Source organism: Pteropus vampyrus, unplaced genomic scaffold (assembly GCF_000151845.1).
Source record: "Pteropus vampyrus isolate Shadow unplaced genomic scaffold, Pvam_2.0 Scaffold76, whole genome shotgun sequence".
NCBI classification, from domain to species: Eukaryota; Metazoa; Chordata; class Mammalia; order Chiroptera; family Pteropodidae; genus Pteropus; species Pteropus vampyrus.
In genome coordinates this window covers 1,248,079-1,270,272 of record NW_011888857.1, presented here as the reverse complement: position 1 = coordinate 1,270,272, position 22,194 = coordinate 1,248,079, and the positions used below count along the sequence as shown (strand labels likewise).

General features: G+C 34.1%; 1 protein-coding gene across 3 annotated transcripts in view; it reads left to right on the top strand.

Moving 5' to 3' along the window:
• The window catches only part of DNAJC24 (DnaJ heat shock protein family (Hsp40) member C24), a 53,414-nt gene that overhangs the window by 17,298 nt on the left and 13,922 nt on the right, over nt 1-22,194 (top strand). For all 3 annotated transcript variants that reach the window (XR_002780951.1, XM_011362548.2, XM_023532062.1), the window contains exon 3: nt 17,171-17,309. Coding sequence is in view for 2 of the 3 variants with exons in the window: in XM_011362548.2 (XP_011360850.2) it covers nt 17,171-17,309 (139 nt within the window). In the remaining variant the exon portion in view is untranslated. The remainder of the gene's footprint in view (nt 1-17,170; nt 17,310-22,194) is intronic.

Sequence of the window (22,194 nt, the reverse complement as noted above, 5' to 3'; positions counted from 1 at the left end):
TGTATATAAATGCTTTACAATTTGCTTTTGCAGAAAGTGAAAGAAACATCTCAAAATAACTGTCTAATTATGATTTGACATGTCTAAACTGAGAAAATCCATAAAGGGGTAATTTAGGGCATTGTCATATTTATCTCAGTCTGGCTTAAAAGAGAATTTCAGAGCCACCAAGTAGAAGAATTATTGAATATCAGAACATAAAGGAACCTTTATTGCAGAAGACTGTTAGATTAAGGAAATAAAATTATCAAACACAGAAAAGTAGAACAAAGATACACACTAAATATTTAAAATCAAATAATATAGTTATAGACCAAAAATCATTTTTAAAATTTATGTAAAATAAAAATGCTAAACAAAAATCGAAATGGGAAAAGTGAATTTCCTTCTGATTTGGTATACATTATTTTTAGTTATGCCAAGATACAAAAAAAGCAAATAGACATTTTGCCTAGGGCTTCCCCAAGGAATTAATATCACACTATTGTTAAAGTGTTGGAATTTGCTAGAGTATTATTCCACGTTTTTCATTTATCTATATAAAGTAGCTAGAACTTTATTATGTTTCTTAGGATATATTTCTTTTTTTGTTTTTTTTTTTAAATCAACTTTATTGAAGTATAATTTAGATACAATCAAATGCACCTATTTTAGTCATTTTAATGAGTTTTGATTCAGTATACCTGTATAACCACCGCTATATCACGATACACAACATTTTCATCATCCCCGAAAGTTTCTTTATGCTCTGCCATCTTTTCTAAGCAACCATAGATCTGCTTTCACTGTCTGTACAGATTGCTTTGGTCATCGTGTTAAGCTCTAAAAATTTCTTGATGTTTTATGTGGCCTCTAATGAAGCAAATTAGTTATGATTTTTAAAGAGAAATAAATTTATCCTTTTACCTATTCTTGAAGAGTAAACCTTGTTATATCATATTACATAATATGCCTTCAACAAAAATATTGTACAAGAAGTCTACTTAGCACATTTTGGGTATGTTATAAGTGAATTACTTGGTTTTACATGATTTAAAAATAGTAACTATAATCTTGCAAGGTTTTCATAAAACCATGCCGTCTGAAATATGAAACACCTTTAAAATTTCCCTTCAAGTAAATCATGGATTTTAGCTGATTAATCGCATTTTACTTATTAAAGTTATTTGTTTTGTCTAATTTTTCCTGTATTTTCAAATTAATTTATTCTTAATAACTCTAATAATTTATGTTCCATATATGCATGCTTGAATTATTTTCTGTGTCACAAATAAAATTAATGCTGTTGTGCCCATGTTATCTACTAATTAAAGATCAAATGGAGACTTGACTTTGGAGGATGAACACAATGCAGTATACAGATGATATAGAATTGTACACTTGAAACCTACATAATCTTATTGACCAAAGCCATGCCAATAAGTTTAATAAAAAATTTTTTTAAAAGACGAAATAGATTCTTAAACTCAGTAGTGAAAAATAAAACCCCTTCTTAGGCTTTCTGAAAATTTGACTATAAATTGAACATTGTCCTTGGTACAGTGTGTGGGATAAGATAGCTCAGAAAAGACGTGTCTTTTTTCCAGATGCAGCTTAAACCAGCCATTACCTTTTGGCTATCTCAAAATATTAAAAAATATGAAATACAATTCTTACTATCCCTGAAGGTAATCCAAAATATTTTGTTTGAGAATTATACTTTTTAAATTAGTTAAATGATCTATTTATGAGGGTTGAAATGATCTAAGTTTGTTTTCAGTTATTCATCCATTCACTCAACCTTTGTTAGGGTTAGTACCTACTATATTTCTAGGCACTATTCTAGATGCTGCACATATAACAGAGTTTATTGTTAGGGGAAAGACACAGATGTTTAAATTCTAGTATCTAGCATAATAAATGTTATGATATATACAGCATATAAGTTCTAAAATGTGGTTTCATAAGGAAGCATGTATATAGCATAATATTTAAGAGTCCTCATGTTGTATCACTTTGTGCTGGCTTTGAATCTCACCTGTACCATTTATGATCTGTGTGACCCAGGAGGGTCTTAACCTATGTGTGACTTAATGTCTCTGAGCCTCTGTTTCCTTACCTGTAAAAATCAAGATAAAGATTTTTTTTTTTTGTTATTCTTTTTTCATAAAGATTAAATGAAATAATGCATGTAAAGCATTTGCCTAGTGCCTTGCATGTGGTACTTTATTATAGTGTATTACAGTCACTAGAAATTATGCATAAAATGCAATTAGAGAGCCATGCAGGACCATATAAAAATACAGCATAATTATATCATGCAAAATTCTGTGTTTGGAAAAAAAAATAAAGTTAAAAATGATAAAATTATATTTTGGATGTGTGATTCTTATCAGGTTCATTGTTGTTATATATTATACATTTATATATATATATTGCTGTATAGAGTTGCATTCATGAAACTTTAGGTACTATACTTAATGAAAAATTTAATGATTTTCAAGAGTAGTTTTGATTAAATGGCATTTTCACATTGTCTCTGGACCTTAACATCTGTGAAACTCATCTTCCTCTGTAAGTGTTCATTTAGGGATATTAGTGTTAGGAAATTAATGCTATACTAGATTGCAGGAATGGGAGAGCTAGATTATACAACATATTTCGCTTGTCGTTTGTGAAAGAGAAATACCTGGGTTGCTGTATCGTGAGCCAGTAAGTGTGGAAGCATATCCTGCCCACCTCGGACTTAGCTATCATCCTAAGGTCTCTGCACAACTAGGTGTTAGACTCAGTTTCATGTTTTCTATCCCAATAACCTGTTTTTTCTTCCTTTGTCAATTCTCCCCTAATGTGTATAACTGCCATAAGCCAAATGGATTGTCAAAGTGAAAGTTCATTTCCAGGATACTTTGCAGAGTAGGTGAGATACCCTTGGAGCAAAAGCACTTTCCATTTTTGTCCTTGACTAACAGTTTTCTCTTCAGTTTTGGCCTGGAATTCTTTACTGTCTTGTCAACTCTTTAATGCTTTCAAGAGTTTTTAAAAAATATTTTATGCAAGTTTTTTAGTTGTTTACAATGGGGAGGTTGGTTTGGATAACCTAGCCCCACCACCATTGGAAGCAAGAAATCCTTCTCTTATTTTTTTCCCTTTTTTCCCATTTCCTTGGGAGGAGTTCCTTTTCCCTTTTTGGTTGTTCAAAAAAAAAAAGTCTCTCTTTAGGTGTTCCATTGATGTATTGTAACTCTGTTATCCCACTGCCCACATCCTGTCTTTACTGTAATTACTTAGGCCAGTGGCTTCCGCTCAGCTAGAAGTAAAGTCTTTGAAGGCAGGGATCCTGTCTCAGTTATTTTTCTGTCCTTGGTAGCACCAACTTGTGTACCAACTTGTGTACTTTATATAATACACTTTCACTACATGCATTGGTTGAATTGCACTGGATTTTGCTGAAATAGAATAGAAAGGTTAAGAAGGGAGTTGGCTTCTGTTATTTTGGCCTCTTTGTGTGGGTTGCAGTACTGTCCTGTTTTATGTTATTCCTTACGGGTTCAGTGATGATGTTAGATAGTCCTTGACCCATGTGAACTGATGACAAAATAGAACCACAGCATGTGAAGTGATTTGATCTGTGGCAATCTTTGAGCCCATGTTTTGTCTACACCTGTCTAAGGCTGTCCAGCTGTTATATTTCATTTTCAATAATTCAGCCAAGAGTGTAGAATCTTTTTAGGTTTTCAGTAAAGACATATTTTTGAGAACTTTAAATAGTATTACAGAAGAGAATATTGAGACCATAAAAAATAAATGTATCAGTTAAAGGACAGTATCTAGAAAACAATATAGGGAATATAAGCATATAGTTTTCAGTTTACTAAAGAAGACTGTTCTTAGGATAGAGGAATTCATAGTCATTAAAATTATAAGACAAAAAGGCCTTTTAAAAAGTCTCAGTTGCCCATTTTAATGCATCTTTTAGTTAGAACCTGACTACTTCATAATCGCAGTGACAAAATCACAGCATACCATTTTGTAATTTAAAAATTATTTTAAAATAATGTGACAAATTATTCTACAGTCTTGGTATTAATCTTCTAGAAAGTCAGTGTTAAAATGAGCTTCAGGTGGGAAAGTACTCAACTGAAGCGGTTTATTATTACATGATAAGAAACACGGAAAAAGCTGGTTATTTAATCATGTTTTGTTTGAATCATGATCTCAGATTAAGCAGTTTTTTAAATTTATTCTTATAGTGACCTTTTTTCACCTAGAACTCCCTCATACTCTTAGGACTATCTAGCTGTCTCTGAATGTTCTTGAATGCCATCTTATGCACATACTAGAAGAATGTTCCCATGTGCATCTGTAATAAATTATACATTAGAAGATAACTGCTGGTTTGTCTTGTGTTGAAATGTATAGAGATGTTAGAAATGTAAAAGTTAAATCACTCATGGTTTAGATTCCCCTGGAGCAGAGTAAGGTAACTCTTATAAATTAAATTATCATTGAAAGAGTTGTTCCTTTTCCAAGTGAAATAAACTACCACTAATGTCACTTAAAATCTGGGAGGTTTCTTGATTTTATTTTTCCTCCCGCTTTCGATAAGGTTGTGAAAAGGTAATAGTTATAATGTAATATTATAAGGCCCACGCCTAATAATTTTTAGGCCCTGAGAAAGATTACAAATGGAGGGGTGGTATGTCTGTACCAGGTGCTTAAATACTTAATAGGTATAAATCAAGCTAACATTAACAGAACATACTTAATATTTACTTAAAAAATAGACTTTCATGACATATGTAGCTTCATGTTGACCTGAAAATCCAAGATCAGATTTTGAGTTCTTGGACTCTTATGCCAGAATGCAGCAGAACAGAAGGAGCTATCACTTGCCCTGCTTCCCTTCTTGTCTACCCCAACTGGAGACTTAGCTGTAGTCTAAGCTTCTGCTGACCTGAGGCTGTTCATGCAGACTTCCTTGGTTTTTGCTCCTAAAAGAAGGAGTAGGGCATGGCTGGAAGAGGGACATAGGGTCCTCATGGGCAGATTGTGAGGTATGGCAGGAGAAGGGGCAGAGAGAGCTCTGCAAAGGGGACAGGTGTAAATTAATTGTTATGTATATATTTATATTATTATACAGTCAGTTTTTCTTAGTTGTTGTAGTTATGTTCTATAAAGTTGCCACAAACACTGAATTAGCAAATCCTGAACCATTGCTCCTAGGAGAAATACAGGGTTAGGTTCCTGTGAGCCTCTGGTCACAACATTTTCATTAAGCAATCAGTACATAACTTTGTGTTATGTGTGTTTCTGTTTAAAGACAAATATATATTGTTGATTCATTAACAATGAACTCAGAGCCAACAGCAATATATAACTCATGCCTGAAAGAAGCAGCTTATTTAAAACATGTGTTTTCCCCCATAAGGCACATTAAGGACCTCTTTTGCTTTGGAACACTATACAACACCTAATGCACTATGCTTGGGGGCCATTTTAAATAGAAAAACTACAATAAAAAGCATAAAAATGAGAAAAATGTAAGTAGACTATGGAAAAGACACTTATTTACATATGTTATGAGAGCTGAAACATGAAGGCATCTTTGACCTCAGCTGGTAACATCCATGTGGAGTGCCTTAAGTTTTTCACCAACCTGTGCATGTCTGAGTGATTGCAAAAGCATCACAAGTGTTGATTGGAAGGTTACAAATAAATTTTTGTAAGAGAATTTGCAGATATAGAATCTGTGAATTGTGAGGATCCATTTTATTTATACTATGTTTATATTAGAGGGCTTGCTATGACTCTCCTCTCCTGCCATATCCCATTTAAAATTTTTAATTGAATCGAAACATGCATACCCACATTATGTCATTTGATTTTTACAAAACACCAAGCTATATAAACATAATTTATTCATTAACTAAGTATGTATTGCCTTCTATGTGCCATCTTTGTGCTAGGTGCTGTGGATATAGTGGTAATATGATGGGCAAAGGTCCTTATTTTCATACGTAGCTTAGTTTAGCAAGCATTCCTTCTATTTTTCAGGTAAGGAAATTTTGTACAGTTGAATAACTTTTCTAGGGTCACCTAGTAATAACCAAGCCAGAATAAAACTGAAATTCTTGTAGTTTAAGTTCAATGCTGCTCCAGTTCTCTTCTTTTCTCTACCTTGAATTCTCCCCTTCCATTAGCTTACCACTCCCCTCCACTACCCCAGCCCCGAACCCCACCCCATGCAGTAAAAAGTCTTTCAAAAACATTCTCCTTTGGCCTTGGTTGTTATGGCAGTCAGTCCTCTCTCCTTCCTTGCCAAACGTTACTTGACCACCATCCATTTGCTTCTCAACCTATTCTTTTTCACCACTGGTATTCTTCTAAATGGTGCCTACTAAAGTGTCCAGTGCCCCCAGCTTGCCACATTCAGTGGAACTACTGTGACATTTACTATTGTCACAGATCTTCCATCTGCCTTGAAACTCTTTCCTCCCTGGGCTTCTGTGGTGCCTGTTTTCCTAATTATCTCGTTGCTCACTGCTCTATTTTTCTTTCTAGCATCTTTTCTAATAGAAACGTTACTGTCCTTCAGAGCTTTGGCTTTATTTTTCTTCACTTGTTTCCAAATCAGAGACTCTTAATCTGGGGCCCTGGTGCTGTTGGAGGACTATTAATCTTTCAATTTTATGCAGAGAGATTAACAGACTTTTTATCATAATCTTGGAGTTTATATCTCAAAAGCATTGAGAAGGACTGCTCTCTGTATATTCCTGTAGTTTTATCTGCTTCACAGGCGACTTCCAAATTCATGTCCCCAGCTTCCCACCTTTCCCCTTGTCTGACTCCTGCTGCCCTCAGTCGTCTGCGTCGTTAACATAGTTCCTCAGGAGTGCTGCAGTAGTGCAATAGTTTCCTTACTGCCGGCCTCCCTACCTGTCCTCCCTACCAATACCATCCTATCATTGGGTTAGATTTCTTTTTTTTGTCTTTGAAACAAAAATATGTTTATGTCCCTAGCATTCAAGTAATGTGGAAAAGTAGAGAATAGTTCATGTTTCTTAGCATACTAAAAAGTTCTTTTACTGTCTAAACCCGGTCTAGCTTTTTAACTTCATCTCTCATTACTTTTGCCACCCGACTGTTCTTTTGATTATTTAACCTAGTATAGCTTACAATTCTGCTGTTCAAAACTCTAATATCTGTTTTAGTACTTTCCTGTCTCATATTTGCCATTTCTGTCTACTTGGAATGCTTTTGCCCTCTCACCCTTCTACAGTTCCTACAGGCTGACTCTTATTCATCCTTCAAAACCCAGTCAAAAATCACCTTTGTTAAGAAATCTTCCCTAAATTGTTCTCAGTTAACAACTTTTTCAGGTTATCATCTTTTCTGAGCACCTTATCCTTCCCATTGTATTATAATTAATTTTTTTCTGTGCCTGCCCCCCTCCCCCCCCACTAGACTGTGAGTCCTCTAAGAGCAGGGATCCTGTTTTATTTATCATTGGATACTCATTGGCTAGCACAATATCTGACTTGTAGTTAGGTTGTTAATAAGCCTTTTTTTTTTTAAGAGATAAGCACACTTTTGGGCTACCAGTCTTGCACATGTATTGTATTTTCTCTGTATGATTCAGAAAACCTTAAAAATAGTCAAACATATTTTAGAAATCATGTTTCGGGTGTTAACTGTCGCACAAAATGGGACTGCCACTGCAGGCAATATTTTCCTAAGCATTAGGTGGCAGTAGTGTGTTGTACTTGACTTTACCTTTGTAATTGGGTTTTCTTTTTTTCAGCTTTCATAATCTTAATGTAATGTCAAAGTGTAAAGGACACAGTTGTAGTACTTTTATGCCTAACTTTTTGTCACACGATGTTGTTTTAAGCTACTAGGCATCTTACAGAAACGAAACAAAACAAAACAACAACAAAACACAGCAGTATCAGCCAGTGTATCTCTCTGTTGCTTACCTAAACTGTGTTCATATTCATTAGAGAATTACTACTGCACCATCTTAACAGCACTTCCTCACCAACTGTTTAATGGCTGCTTCATAATAACAGTGATTTGCAATAAGGAAAACCAAAAATTATCTCAGAGGATATGTGTTTCCTCAGCATCCTAAGAAGCTTACTTAGGCCTTTACTTCAAAAATAGTATACTAAGTTCATTGACTTTAGCTACAGTTATTAAATGCTTTTATTTTTCTTACTCAGTTTCTGTCACTATTAAGGTTACTTCTCTTGTTTTATTGAGTTCCATTTTAGGTGAATTTCCTTCATCATCAAGTAGTTAGAATTAAGAAAAATTGCCACCACCTCTCCAGCCTTATATATATATAATCCCACCATTAATTTTTGAACACTTATATATGAAAATGCCAATGCTTTCAGTATGCATTCCATTCCCATTGTTGTTTTCTATAGCTTTTTTAAAGTTAATGCAGTAGAAGTTACTTAAGGAAATGTGTACGTTTTACGTACACGGGGAGATTTCTGCAAATAAAAGAAACTTTAGAGGAAACAGTATTAGTGTTAATTCAAATATGAAAAGGGTAAAGTAATTCTCTTTCTCATTTCTTTTTTTTTTTTATCTCAGGGATAAAGCACTTGAGGGAATTCAAAGGTAATGTACTAGTATCATTAATGTGGCAGAATGATCAAGTAATAGAAAATGAGCATGAAAGCGTTGACAGAACACACTACCTAATTAGTACCTGATGGTCTTGACGACTACAGAGCAGAGCTCAGAATTGCTGCAGGAGAGCAGTCCTGTGGGATTTGTAGATGGACATCACCACCTTTGTTTAGCAGGGATAACTTTAGTTTGGCATCAGCTTCCTAAGTTTCATTATACAAAAACCGAGTCTTCCCTGAAGCCAGAAGGTAGGAGAAGTTAGCCAGTGCACTGCTACTAATTTTCATTGGGGGATGTTGGAGGCAAAGTGTAAATATTGGAGTTCTCTGTGTAACTCATGTCAAGTATGTCATGGAAGACTTGTTTCATATGATTTGGGGGGAGATGGGTCTAGCTTTACACTTAAATTGGCTATAAGGTAACCGATTGATTACTTTAGGTTTATTTTTTTTTTCATATTTTATGTACAAAGAAGCAGAGGTTGTATTACACTTGCTTATAGTCAACAAAGAAAAGGACGTGACTAGCAAAAGGAATTGATGCAAGATTATATTTTAGTGTTAGCAAATCTCATAGTCCAAAGTACATTACAGAGGTAGTTCTTGGTTTTGAAGAGGTTTTGTCATGGATTAGATTACTCATATTATTCTACTTCTTACATGTCTTCATTTCTGTAAATCCAGTTCCTACAATCCACTTCTTAATTCTTTATTTGAAAAGGATCCGTACCTACCGTAAATATTGCATGGCTTTGTTTGCCTTCAGTGCTTTTCTGTCTCTTTCCTCACTTTTTTTCCTTACTCTTCCTCTTCTTATTTCTCCTGCAGTTTCCCCTTTCTCCATCATCCCCACGTCCCCTTTTTCAGTCTCCTACCAACCTCCTTTCCCCCCTCTTCCTCCTCCTCTCTTCCTTTTTCTTCTACTCTTTTACCCCCGTTTTTTGGAATATGACTGCAAATTATTATGCAGTAGGTTGCCACTTAAAATTTTGAGCTGGAGAATAATTTGGTCAGGTCGTAAGTTAAAGCAAGTGAATCTGGAAGCAGGTGGATGGACTGGACTGCTGTTAGAAGATGAATGCTGGAGACTAGGTAAGAGCTACCAGCTTACTGTTGGTTTGAACTAGGTTTGGCCTAATAGAAAGGATATTATGTAGGTAGAATCTATAGAATTTGGTGCTTAATGGTATTAGGGAAAGGGAAATTACCCTACCTGATACTGTAACCTGGATTTTTAGGAAATATATTTATTATTCTCTCATTCATTCATTCATTCATTCAGCACTTCTTGAACATGGTGATACTTTAAACAGGCAAGGATTCAACAGAAGGTGATACTTTAAACAGACAAGGATTCAACAGAGTCTGGATGATAAATTGGGTTTTGGATATTTTGAACTTGTGCTGATAAGATAACTTTTAGAAGGTATTTTGAAATTTGATTCTAGAATTCAAAAAAGTTTCAAGCTAGAGATAGAGAGCTAGCATCCTATTAATGGTACTAAAACTCATTTATTAATACATAGAGAGAAACCAAATGCTATAACCTCAGGGGCCACATTGGTAGATAAAATAATATCAGCATGACGATTTGGGAATTTTTGTTTAACCGAACATGTGCAGAGCCCTTTTCATAATTGATGTTATTTCCTATTTGCAGCCAACATTTTATAAATCAAAACAACATAAACAGATGTGTAGTAAAAGATTAATGTATGACTTTCCTAACTTTTTATTCAATTTGAGTAGCAAGCTACTAGTAAATAAAGCAATATTTTCTTTTAAAAAAGAATGTAAGAAAAGCATTAGAGCGGGTGAACCTCCATTTAGGTGATCTGAAATACCACCTTGTTGTGAAGTAGGCAATTTACCATAATATGCATTTACTTTAAAGAAATACCATTTCCACTTTATACGTTGCTTAGCCAATAGACAGGGTCATTTAGAACTAATGAATATATAAATTTTCACTAAAAACTTTTAGAAATTACTAGAATTTTTACAGTGTATTATATTATGCTGTTTTCACAACTTACACACACTTCAAGTTTTGTTTCCCTCCTGGTAGGTAGTCTCTGTGTTAAACCTATTGCTGGAAACCGTTGTGTTTGGTAGCTGAAGCCTGATACAAATGATAACAACCCCCACTTTAAAAAAATCAACAGGTTAAAATTCCACTGGCATATTGTTCTGATTTCATCAGCTACTTCATTACTGAATTAAGTTGGCATTTGTGTAAACAATGAAATAATGAGGTTGGCATTTATGATTAGTGAACAAAAGGTATCAAATATCAAAAAGTTTCTGACTTGGAACACGATATAATTTTCATTGTGGTGTTATAGGTTAAAAATTGAAGAGTGTGAGTTCGCTATTTTTTTTCTGTTTTTGGAAGGGATACATGGAGGAATGCATCTGTCAAAGGGAAATTTCTGTGAAGCACTAATTTTTTGATTTTCTACTAACTCCATGTTTTAAACGGTAGGAGGCTAACAATGTGTTTCTTAGACTTTAGCGTGCATAATAATTGCCTGGAGAATTTGGTCAAACACAGATTCTTGGGTTCCCCTCTGTAGGTTGTGATGGGGTCATCTTCTGACAAGCTCTCAGATAATGCTGATGCTACAGATCTGAGGACCACATTTTAAGTTGCACAGTCACTCCAGAATTAGTAATTCAGAAATCACTTGGATTTATTACATGGAGAAAGTCTAAAATCAAAATTAAATAATTGGACAACCCATTGCCATAAAATCTCAGCTAATCATAAAGCATTAGTTATTAATTAGTCAGTTGGACATAGATAACATATACCAATCTTGATAAAATATTATATCATTTTCTATATTTTTTGTAGTATCATGAGTGATCCTATATTTTTTGATTCAAGACAGTTTCTTTATCTTTTGTGTTCATTTTTCTTATCAGTAAATGTCATGGGGATTGAAAGAACATAGGTCTATATAATTGAAATTTTTCTCCCAAATATGAAGAAGTTAAATAGATCATAAAATTGAGTGCCAAATCACTTGAGAATAGTAAAATAGCATTTTGCTAAATTCATATTAGTCTTTTCATTAATATTCTGTTTTTATTGTTCTTTTCTCTCTATTAATGTTGGAAGAAAGTTCTCATTTTTCCTTTATGGCTTAGGAAATTTTGCTAAATTACTTTAAAATTTTTTTGATGTGTCTGAAGATTTTTTTTATTGAGATATGGTCAACATACAATGAAAAGTCCAGATTTTAAGTGCTTTATTGGTGAGATTTGATATGTATAACCACCACCCCAAATAAGATACAGAACATTGTCATTTCTCCAGAAAATTCCCTTGCGCCTTTTCCAATTAATTTCTACCTCCTCTTCCCACCTGGAAACCAACTTCTTTCTTTCACTATAGATTAGTTTTGCCTGAATTTGGATTTCATTTCAATGTAATCACATAGTATGTACCCTTTTCTTCTTTTGCTCATAATATTTTAGGTATTCATCTGCTATTGAATGTATCTTAGTTTTTTATTTTTTATTGTTGAATAGTAGTCCCTTATATGGATATACTAGTTTCATATACTAGATATCAACCATAAATGTTAATAGACATTTATGGTTCCAGTTTTGGCTGTTATAAGAATAAGACTGTGAGTACATTGTTTTATAGGTCTTTTTGTGGGCATAAGTTTTTTTTCTCTTAAGTAAATATCCAGAAGTGGAATTGCTTGACCACAAATATATATGTATCTCTATAAAAAATTGCCATATAGTTTCCTACCGGCAACTTATAACAGTTCCAGTTATTCCATATCATTGGCAACATTTGATGTTGTCTTTATCTTAGCCATTCTTTTAGGTATTTATAAGTGTCTTATGATTTTAATGTACATTTTCCTGATAACTAAGAAAAAATTTGAGCACATATTTATGTGCACATTGTCTATTCATCTATCTTTTGAAAAGTGCCGGTTCCAAGTTTTTTTCCCTGATTATTAATTGTCTTCTTATCATCAGTTTATAGGATTTTTTTTGTATATTCTGGATATGTCCTTTTTAGATATACATTTGGCCAGTATTTTTTCCCCAGTTTGTGCCTTGTCTATTTTCTTAATGGTATCATTGATGAAGAGAAAGTTTTAAAATTTGATGTTTAGTTTATCAATTTCGTGTCATTATAGTTTGTGCTTTTTGTTCTGTCAAAGCAGTCTATGCCCACCCTAAGGCGCAAAAACATTCTCTGCTTTTCCTTCTAGAAGCTTTATGGTTCTTAGTTTTACATTTATGTCTATGATTTATCTTAAATTAATTCTTATACTGTCATGCACTGCTTAGTAACAGGAATATGTTCTGAGAAATGCATCATTAGATGATTTTATTGTTGTATGAATGTCACAGAGTGTACTAACACAGACCTAAATGGTACAGCCTACTGCACACCTCAGCTGTATGGCATACCACCACTGTACAATGCAGTCCATCGTTGACCAGAACTATATGTGCACTGAGATAGGAACTGAGGTCAAATTTTTTTCCACATGGACATCCAGTTATTTCAACGCCATTTGTTATAGACTATCCTTTCCATATTGAATTGCCTTGATACCTTTTTTGAAAGTGCACTGACTGTATCTGGATGATCTATTTCTAGACTATTTAGTTCCAGTGATCTATTTGTATAATTTTATACCAGCAATACAGTCTGCATTACCATAGCTTTAATAAGTATTGAAATAGGTAATAGTTTTTTAACTTTGTTCTTTTTCAAGATTCTTTTACCTGTTCTAGATTTATATAAATATTATAATCATTTTGTCTGCTTCAAAGTAGTTGACTGGAATTTTGATATGGATAGCGTTATACTTATGTATCAGTTTAGGGAAAACTGACATGATCTTCCTATCCATGAACATATTTCTTTCCATTTGTTTAAGTCTTCTTTGATTTCTCTTAGTGGCGTTTTGTAGTTTTCAGTGTAAAAGTCTTATACATCATCTATTTAGTTTATTTCAAAATATTTCCATTTTTTTCCCTCGATGCTATCGTCACTGGTAATTTCTTAAACTTTCATTTTCCAGTTGTTTGTTGCAAGATTTGCTGATTTCTTCATTTTGAGTTCTTTGCTTCCAGGTAACTAAGTTCTTCAGTTCTAGCAAAATGCATTATAATTTAGTACTGAAAGCAAATAGAAGTCAGTTAAAATGAACTTTGCAGCATTGATTTTAGTACATACTTATTCCTTAAGAGTATCAGTATTTACTGTTTGAATGGTGTTTTTCTCAGAACTCTCTGTTATTTGTATGATTTTGCCAGCATTTTTCTAATATAGGGAAGTCTATGCTATCTTTTTATGGCTGTTCCTGGAACATAGGATGCTTGAGATTTCATGTCTTTTCATTTGATCAGTGAATGAATGAAGTAGTAATAGCTTTGGGCTCTCAATAGTGAGAAGGTTTGGCTAATGAGGATCAAAGAAAAGGGCAAAGAATAAGCCTTGACAACAATAGGAAAATGATTTTGGTTTCTTAGAATAATAGTGAATGCTTGAGCCTGCCTCGCAAGGGACGGCTCAGATATAGAAATAGAAGGAAAGAAATTAACATTCACTTTGAGACTAGCAAATCTCGAAACCTAGAATTAGGGACTTGTTTTCATATGGGCAATAAAGAATCATTGCAGATTTTGAAGTTAACAATGTACTTAATACCGTTTCATTAGTGGGCCTTGTAATTGAAACATCATAAAAAGTTTTAGTTTTCTGTTGTATTCCAGTTTTAAATGATAAGGCTTCTTTAGGTATTATTACCACAAACTTAGTGGCTTGAAACAACAGAAATTTATTCTTTTACAATTCTAAATGCTAGAAGTCCAAAATCAGTTTAAGTAGGCTGAAATCAAGGTGTTGGCTGGGCCACACACTTCTCTAGAGGTTCTAGGGGGAGATCCCATTCCTTGTCTCTTCTAGCTTCTGGTGGCCACCAGCATTTCTTGGCTTGTGGCCTGATCGCTCTAATCTTTAAGGCCAGTATTTAAGATGTGTCTCTCTTTCTCTGCATGGTCTTAGCGTCACCTTCTCTGTGTGCCAAATTTCTCTCTGAGTCTTATAAGTATACTTTGTATTTCTCACCTGGATAATTTTTCTATTTCAAGATTTTTAACCTGATCATATCAGCAAAGACCTTTTTTCCAAATAAGGTAGCATTTACAGATACTAGAAATTAGAACCTGATATCTCTGGGGGCCATTATCAGCCTATCACAGACTGTATTATTTTTTTAGAACTTCATTTTGTTCAGGAACTTGCCATCAAAACAAATTGGACTAAGGACTTTATTGGACTCAATAAAATTTAATGATAGCTTTTAGGTTGGGGCAGCCAGGAACTAATTCTTGGTTTTGTGAACTTTCTTGGTCAAATTGGTACATGATCAAGCCCAATCTGTTCTGTTCATTGTACCAAGTAGACCTTCTATAGTGGCGTATTAGTAATTATCTGACTTTTTAGTCTGCACTCTTTCTATATAGCTGTTAGTTTAGAATGATTTCTCTGGGCCCTTACTCAATGCTTATTACATCGAGATTGAGTTTTCATGAGCAAGTGTATCTTCAATGTATACTGGTGGAATATTTGAGCATGCTTATATAATAACACTGAATCAAAGCAAGCTTGTTACACAAATCATCTTCACATAGTGTTAGTGGAAAGGGTCAGCTAGAAATCTTTAATGTAACCAACTCTATTCAGGCTTTGGCGTGTTGCTTAAACATCCCAGCTTTAGGGACTGCCTAACCCTCAGCATGGGAATAACCTTTATAAGCATCATTTGATAAATTGTGGCTGAGAAAAGATTAAATAATAAAGCCTTAGTTTCCTTTTCTTCAACCATTATATTAATTAGCTTAAAATATTTAAATATTGATAACTGATAGATTTGGCATAGAAAGAGAAATAATTTGCCAAAGGGAAAATGGAAGTCTGATTCTCTGTTTGCCCTATAATCTTTCTCTCAGCATGCATGATATTCATTAGTTCTGTGCAACCAAATATCACAATTGCTTTTGCTCTGCTAGTGAGGATCATCAGCAGTGTGAAGTTCAGCATGAAAACAAATTCACCATCAAAGCCAATAGTCAACATTATGATTAAAAACTTACATACTTTCTAAATTCTAGATTGAGAATTGAAATCATTTGATTTCATGTTACTTGCCACAACTCACAGAGTGATTTTGGCCTTGGCAACTTGGATAATAAATGACATGATACTTGTAAGTTTTTTGTGCTTTTTCAATGTCTGCAAAGCAGTCGAAAGAATTTAAATGATTGTGTCATTAATTGATGAGTACGTGAACTAACCACATCAGTGTCATGAAATGTATGTTAATTTGCCTGTTTTATTAAAAAACTTATAGAGTAAGAACTAAATGGAAAAAACTATTCTACTAGTTCAAAAGAAATTTCTAAGATAACTTTTAAAATTAAAATTTGTTCTGTAATATATTTGATAAAACATTGAGTAATTGCTCATTCAAAATTCTTGATGAATACTATCAAGTGGTTCCTTATTTACTTGAGAGTGAAGAATTACACATCTGAATATCTGCTAATATTACCCCAGATTATTTAAGTGAAATGTCTCTAAATTTAGATAATCTCACTTGTTTCTTGAGAGACTGCTGAAAAGCAATGGCATACTGATTCTTTCAAAAGAATTGATAGATGAAAAGAGAAAGGAAAACAAAAGAAAACAGAAGAAAAAGAAGAAGAGGATAATATAAGTGAGGTATCCAATAAGGCACGTTCACATTGTCATTTGAGAATTGATGAATTGGCATAAAACTTTCTGGTTTCGACCAAATAGTATGAGGAAATTACTGCATATTGGAAACATTCTTAACAATTTCTTAGACTTAGAAAGCACATGTAGGAAAATTTACTAATGAATTAATTCATATTCTAATGTTTCATTGAGTTCTTTAAAGTTTTTTTTACAAATTTGCCCTAGAATAACCATTTTTCAATAACAATTTATATCTGTGGATTTATAACTTTAAAATCTTCAGGGCTGAGCCAGAAGACGAAAGGTGTTTTATTTTAAAGTATGATTGCGTAATTTAATTTTATAAGAAAAAACTAGTAGTCCATTCGTGACATCTACATTTGAGCACATTGTATAAGGAAAGCTTTATTCTTGGAATAGTTTGTGTTCTTCCTTTGTCATGTCCCACTCGTCTGCATGTACCTATTTCTGTTTGTGTTAGTCATCCTCTCTAGGTAAATTGTCCATGAGACCAGTGATTCCATCAGCAAATTATCCAGAAAATGCTGTCTTTGCACGTTGTGACAGATCATGTCACTGGTGGATTTATAGCTACTCCAGTGGTCTAATTACCCTGGCAGTTGTCTCCTGTGCCCAACACTGTTGTCTCATTGCGTTGGCATCTTAGCTTCATCTTCTCATTACCTTCTCTCTTAACTAAAGCTCAGATTTACAATTTTTTTTTAACCTAACCCACTTAACCCTCTCTGTTCACCACCCCCTTATTTTTGATTGGCAGTATCATCCAGATAAACAAAGTGCAGATGTGCCAGCAGGAACAGTGGAGGAATGTATACGAAAGTTCATCGAAATTGATCAGGCATGGAAAATTCTAGGGAATGAAGAGACAAAAAAAGAGTATGACCTGCAGCGGCATGGTAGGTACTCAACATTGGCACCTCTCTGAAGCACAGTCCACAGCCATTCCCGGGGAGCATTTTCCAGCATTTGCACAAACTTATTATTGCCTTTTTTACTCCCCCTGCCCCAGATCGTTGTCTTTAATTATGCTCTATTCTTAGTAGTGATTGTTATGTATCCATTGAGAAATTCACAAAACTACTAGGATGTGGCTTCTTGTGAAGCGGTGGAAGTGATTTTTTTATTAACTAAAGAAAAATATTTCATCACATTCCTAATTAACATGTTTTATACGTTTAAAAACTTTACAATGTAATTATGTGCTGATTAAAATTTTTAATTGTAGTACTTTTAAGACTTTATACTGTATAAATGACAGTCTGAAAGAGGATACTATATAGCATAACATCATAAAGCACTCTGCTGTCTCTGTGCCTGTTTTAGGCTAGGCTTCATGGTTATCTCTTGAATAAACTATTCCTTATAAGATGGCTGGCTATACATGGTATTTTAGGAATGAACATTTCCCAAGCAGTTTTAAAAGTCATTTCTTTTATGCATTTTAAAAAATAGCTTCTTAAAACAGTGACTAGCTCTTGTGAGAAAGAAAGGGAGAAATGTAGGTCAGGTTTGTCACACATGGACTGCGATTACACAAAGTGATAGGCTGTCTTTCAGCACTGGCCTTGGGATAGGAGTCCCTCAGCCTTCTCTTTGAACCTTCGATATGCACCCTACATGCTAATGGGGGGAGTCGATAATCAGTTACAGCCCATGGGGAAAACACACAGTTGCACTCTGCAGCCGTGCACCAGGCTCAGCATCGACTCCTGTACGTCGGTAAAAGCTCACTGTCTCTGTGGTTGATTACCGAGTCCCCTCCCATACCCTACATTGGCACACCGTCAAACCTAACAAAATGATTTTTAAGACTCCTACTACTACTAAAATTATGAAAATTTGAGAATCAAGGCTTTATTTCTAAAACACAGCATTATAGGATAAAGCCAGTGATGTATACAAATACCCATATTTATTTTCAGAGAGAGTCGTACCAATAAAATTAAGTATTTCTTGCAGGCAGTGTGTAATACCTTTGTGTGTAAAGACTTCACGAGTTATTTGTTTATGTACTGGAGTATTTCTTTTTCACAGCGACTTTCATAATACTGGTCAGCTCTAAGGCCCTTCTGCTTTAAGACTGATAAGTTTATATTTTTTAAATCTTAAGAAATTGATGAGTGTGTTTTTGCAGTAAATTTAGATTAATTTTCAAATATGGCTTGAATATTTTGTCCTCCTATTTGGTGCATACATGAGCATCTTTCAAATGTTGCAGTTCTTTTGTAAATGTTTTTTTACTTCTAGCAAAAGAATGTAGAGATGGTTCCATTTGAAGATGAATTCTATCCATAGATATATCATTTTATCCTTTGTTCACATATAATTTCTGTGAAAGTACTGAAACTGTTACACACAAATGTGTTATGTGCAAGAAGCTATCTGTGTCCCTAAAGCGACCAAGCTGTACTGGAGATGATGATTTTCCGATGGTGCTTTTGCACATCTTTACCAGTCTTTACTCTGTGGGGTTCCGATTTGCTTAAGATAAGCATAACCCACAAAACCTTAAGGAATACACAGTATGTTCTTGCAATATTGCTCTGCATTTTTGCCACTCCACAGCCTATGTCCTATTAAGAATCTGTCATTGAAACTGACTGGAAGCCTGCTGTCTAAAGAGCAAAGAGGTAGGGAGAGATCAGGAATCAAAAAATATTGCTATGGTATAGGGTAGCATAGACCAGAAATGGAGAAAAATAAGAAACAGGGTTTAAAATGAGCAATAGAATTACATGAAAGGAGGTTTAAAGAGATGTTGGAAGAAAAAATAACATCTTCAAGCCATTCTCATTACCTTTGAGAAGTCCTTGGAAATGTGGGTTTCTTTTGAGTTTTGAGTCTTTGGTTTTAAGGTTTTAATGGAAGCAGCTTTGGCCTCCTGTATCTCAGGGGACTCTTGTAGGTCGTTGACAGGTCACAGTAAAGTTTAGGCAAACCAAATACAGTGGGAATTGGGCCTGACTCATGATTCAGATAAATAGGCAGATCTTGTGCTTGGAATTTATATTGGAATTTATATAATGTCAGCTTGCAAGTTTTTCAGGCAGGTGATTGCTGAATTGAGCTATTCTAGAAGAATAGTAGAAATACAACTTTTCATTACATTTTAGTACCTCAGATCTAAGTACTAAATATTTTCACCACCAAAGGCTCCAAATAGAATGCTTTGTTTCAGTTTTAAATTGAGATTGGGTTGTTGTTTAGGTAAGAAATAGAGGTTTCTTATCCAAATATAACTTGCTCTTTTTAAGTTTCATACTAGAATTTTAAAAATCTAATAATAAACCTAGTTTCCTATCGTCATTTCTTTTGAATATTGATATTAATTTTTCCTTCTTGACCCATCTTCAGTAAATTGCTTCTGAAAAGAAGGAAATGAACTTGAACTTCTAGCAGTAAGGATTTAGATTTGATAGAAGGAAAACCTTTGAGAATGATAATTTGTTAAAGACCAGGATAGGTTACCAAGAGAGAGTATGTTTGTTATAACCAGGTCAAAGCACTCTTTTTTTCTGGGTCACCCCCTGGGGACATGGAAATAGCTTTGTCACACAGAACTCTTTTTGCATGTGGTGATAGTTCATTGTAGAACTTTCTTTTCATAGGGTGTGCTTTAAATATTTGTTTCCTGCCCTCCATTAACTTGGTTTATAAAATAATTTGAACTATGTAATAGTGAGGAAGGAGGCAGGAGATGTTTTATTGGCTGATGTTGAATGCTTTCTCATATTTCACAGCTCAAAGTTGGTGCTCTGTTGTAAAGAAGGCTTCATCAATACCACCCACAATCATTTATTTCTCTAAAAGATCATTTAAAGGAGCCCTTGACATCCATATTATCAGATGAGTTCTAATAAAGAAATAGTCCAGGGTAGACAACCTAAAGTAAAGTACATATGTTTTTTTCTACCTCATTTCTACTTCTATATTCTTAGTTGACATTTTTGGGTACTGTCGACCAGGCTGAAGAAAAGCAAATCTAAAAAAAAGGATGAGTAATATTCAGTTCCCAGATATTATACAATTTGAAAGCATTGTTAACTAGTGAATTTAATCAATTCGTTCCAGTTGGTAGATTTACCTTATTGTTTCTAAGGATGCTTGTAAAGGCCAATTTCCATGTCCCCTTGAAAGGCATGTAGTTATTTAAGATTAGGCTTTGCATTTAGACAACCATATGAGCACTTTTGGAAAATCTTTTCAGAGTTTATAAAATGTTCACATGAACAATATCTGTAGACTATATTTTGGTGCCTTTATAAATCTTATGGAGTTTTCTCATATATTAAGCACATTACAAAACACATCAGAAGTATATCATGGGAAAATAATAGGGATCATGATTCAGTAGCATTGTAATATGACAGTCACACAGATCTCTGATGTCTTGGTAGCTCTATAAAATGACACAGCTTATGAGTTAGGTTACTTCTCTGTGAACTGAAGAACCAACCTTCAGATGAAATAATATTTATTAAACCTTCATCAAATTAAATAATATTTTTAAAAAATGAATGTGTTTAGAATCCTTGGTGGTATATTATTTTACATTAAGATGTATCTTGGTTCTCTATTAGTGAATTATTTTGGTAATGTGGAGCCTTTACTCTATATAATTGGCCAAGTACTTGGATACCAAAAACATCCTGGCTCAGAAGGGGATTGGGCCAGACATTTTAAAGTTAGTATGTCTTTATTCAGAGCTAATCAGTTACTCCCCCTTAGCTAGATACAAAAGGTCATTTCTGGTGTTGTAAATAATACTTTTAAATGTAGATAATATGACTTTGGGTTAACTATTAGGAATAACGGCTTAAGGCAGTTGATATTTGTGCAAATTATGTGCTAAAATTGACCCTTACAAAACACTTGTAGTACTCAGGTTAAGGTATCCATTTATGGTAATATCAGTATTGCCATTTGATTTTAGGAATTTGAAAATTGACTATAAAAATGTGCTTCAGGTAAAACTTGAAGATAAGCATCAGGGGAATGTTTTTTTTTGGTGACTATTTCTGGGAAAAGTAAGTATGTGAAATGATGCAGAAAATCCATCTAGACAGTTAGAGATTGGCATTTTCTTCAGAGGGACTGGCATCCAGACAGTTAGGGATTGGCATTTTCTGTGAGAGTCTTCCTGTTCCATTTTATTTGTAACAAGAAGGTGACTACTCACATTATTTGTTAATTTTACTTGAATGCAAATGACTGTTTTTCTGTCTGATCTCAGAAGCTAAGCAGGGTTGGGCCTGGTTAGTACTTGAATGGGAGACCACCTAGGAAGACCAGGTGCTATAGGCGTAAAAAATAAAAAAATTAAGAGATTGTAAGCTGACAAGGTCCTTGCAATCTGTGAGGTCAACCAAGGGTTGCCTCACCTAAAATAAATGAATGAATGAATGAATGAATGAATGAATGAATGTTTTTGCAATAAAAATGTATTTTAAGATCATTTCTCCATTTCTCCATGATTTTGAATAAAAATTTGGTTAGTTTCAAATAATGTTATAGAAACCTATGGGCAAGATTATAGGTATAATTCTGGTATACTTGGACCTAATTGGGGGTTCTGATTTAATAATAGAGAAAATGTAGGATTTCAGGAAGTTTGTATCACCAACTTTAACCTCTCTCCTCCCAATTTCTGCTTGGGTACTTGATCCAGTTGAAATCAGTGAGTCTAAAACCAGATGGGGTCACCTTTTTCATTGCTTGTTTCTTCCCAGACTTGAAACCAGTTCATATTATACTCTGATTACTTCTGCTGCTCAGTATACA